Source organism: Gekko japonicus, unplaced genomic scaffold (genome assembly GCF_001447785.1).
Source record: "Gekko japonicus isolate JY-2015 unplaced genomic scaffold, Gekko_japonicus_V1.1 scaffold1169, whole genome shotgun sequence".
NCBI lineage: Eukaryota > Metazoa > Chordata > Lepidosauria > Squamata > Gekkonidae > Gekko > Gekko japonicus.
Window position 1 is genome coordinate 552,012 of NW_015164707.1, and position 2,184 is coordinate 554,195.

At 38.3% G+C, this 2,184-nt stretch overlaps 1 protein-coding gene across 1 annotated transcript in view; it reads left to right on the forward strand.

The window, feature by feature from the left end:
• Positions 1 to 1,087: 1,087 nt before the first annotated feature.
• The window catches only part of ZFP91 (ZFP91 zinc finger protein), a 29,101-nt gene continuing 28,004 nt past the window's right edge, over positions 1,088 to 2,184 (forward strand). Inside the window, exons 1-2 of the mRNA XM_015409527.1 lie at positions 1,088 to 1,107; positions 1,272 to 1,297. Of these exons, the coding sequence (XP_015265013.1) occupies positions 1,088 to 1,107; positions 1,272 to 1,297 (46 nt within the window). The remainder of the gene's footprint in view (positions 1,108 to 1,271; positions 1,298 to 2,184) is intronic.

Sequence of the window (2,184 nt, forward strand, 5' to 3'; positions counted from 1 at the left end):
CACTGGAGCGGTTTTATTGCTGGGGAGGGGAGTCGCAGCATTAAGTCAGCGTCTGAAGCTATGGGAACTGCTGTATAGCTTTGGACCACTGTTTCAGTTTTGTGCTTTGGCTGGAGGGCAGTCTATTTATTTTTAGCCCACTTTTCTCACTGAGAGACTGTAGGCAAATTACAAAGTATACGAATAGTGCTCTGGGATACCATAAACTATTGTTTCAAAATTAGAAAGTAATACAGATTTTAAAAGTCTAAGACCTAGTGTACCATGAGGAGTGCAGGAAATAGATTAACAAAAACAAAAGACAATGGAGGTAGGCATGTTGTTCTGCAGCAGCAGAACAAAGTTTGAGTCTAGTGGCACTTTTAAAACCAACAAAGTTTTATTCTGGCTTTTGTGTCCATGCACATGAAAACTTTTATCCAGAATAAAAGTTTCTTCATCTTAAAAGTGCCACTGGACTCAAACTTTGTTCAGGGGACTATGTAGTAAGTGCAAGATAATACCTACAATAGACAGTGGAATAGTCTTAAATTCATTTCCTTAATAAATGTGCCTTCCTGAACCATTTCATTATGTCATTTTTAAGCCCACTTAAACATTTCTGTTTTACCTATTCTAAGCATGGGAGAAGAATAGAAGTGTTGTAGTAGATGGTAGTCAACATTCTACACAGCTTCCAAGTAAACATGCATACAGTTACTCTGATTGTTATCAAAATTTAACAGTATGGAATCCAAATCCTAAGTAATTTGCTGGTTCCAGTAGTAGGGCTGTCATGATTTGTGTACAAAAACTAACAAGTGGGACCAACTTTTCCATACTAATGCTTTATTGGTTATATGGGGAAAGCTATCTGGGGGTGGGATAATAGGGAAGATGATTACCTGTTAGCTAAACTGTATTAACTAAGATTTGCAAACAGCACCATAATCCCACTGATATCCCTGAATGGCGTTGCAAGCATTGAAAGAAGTTAAACAGGAGCTAGTGGGAGAAAATAGCAATGAATGTAAGATTAGGAAAGATCTATTGAGTTCTGGGATATTAATGCTTATTGTCATGAGATTTTCTTTCTTGGGGTCACTAAATGTTTCCTAAACTTCTTAGGTAGATGTTTGTTATAAGAGCTGTGTATTTGATTTATGACAAGACTGTTCTGGAAGGAAACTGAGTTTTATTGAAGCAGTTACAGTACTCTGAATGATCCCTTCCTTTCAGGAAGGGTTATAGCAGAAATTTATCGCTTATTTTTATTTATTTTTTAATTTCAGGTACCTGGAAAAAACTGTTGTGAAAGGTAACTTTTACATGTTTTTCTAAAACAGAGTCTTAGATCTGCTTATTAGTCCCAAAGAAACTGATAATTCAGTAGTCAGAGATATATTATTTCAGGATATTATATTTGTTGTATCTAATAGTTGTTGGTTGATCTGTGAATTTGTATCATCCTTTTAAAACTTGATCTAAAACATCTGGTGGTAATGCCTTCCATTGTTTGAAGTACTTCTTTTTGTTGATCTTGAAGATACTGCCAGTCAGTTTGATTGGCTATTTTCCTCTTGCTTTACTTGCCAATTTTTTTGTCATTAATATTTGATGTGGTTGTTCACATACATAGCCAGAAGATAGAATCATAGAATGTTAGAGTTGGAACGGATCTTGCAGGTCATCTAGTCCAACCCCCTGCACTCTGCAGGAGCATAGCCGAAAGATAGCCCTACAACATACCCGAAAGATGGTTGTTCAGCCTCCGCTTGAAAACGTCCAGCGAAGGAGCATCCACCACCTTTCAAGGCAGTCTGTTCCACTACTCAACCACTTGTACACTTAGGAGGTTTCTCCTGATATTTAGCCGGTATCAACTCCCTTGTAATCTCCACCCATTAGATCTAGTCTTGCAATCCAGAGCAAGAGAGAATAGATCTGATCCATCTTCTGCATGAGAGCCCTTCAAATATTTGAAGACTGCAATCATGTCCCCTCTAAGCCTTCTCTTTCCCAGGCTAAACATACCCAACTCTTTCAACCTTTTCTCATAAGACTTGGATTCCAACCCTCTCACCATCCTGGGTGCCCTCTTCTGGACACACTCCAGCTTGTCAATATCCTTCCTAAAATGTGGTACTCAAAACTGGACACAGTACTACTCCAGGTGAGGCCTGACCATAGCAGAATAGAGCGGAA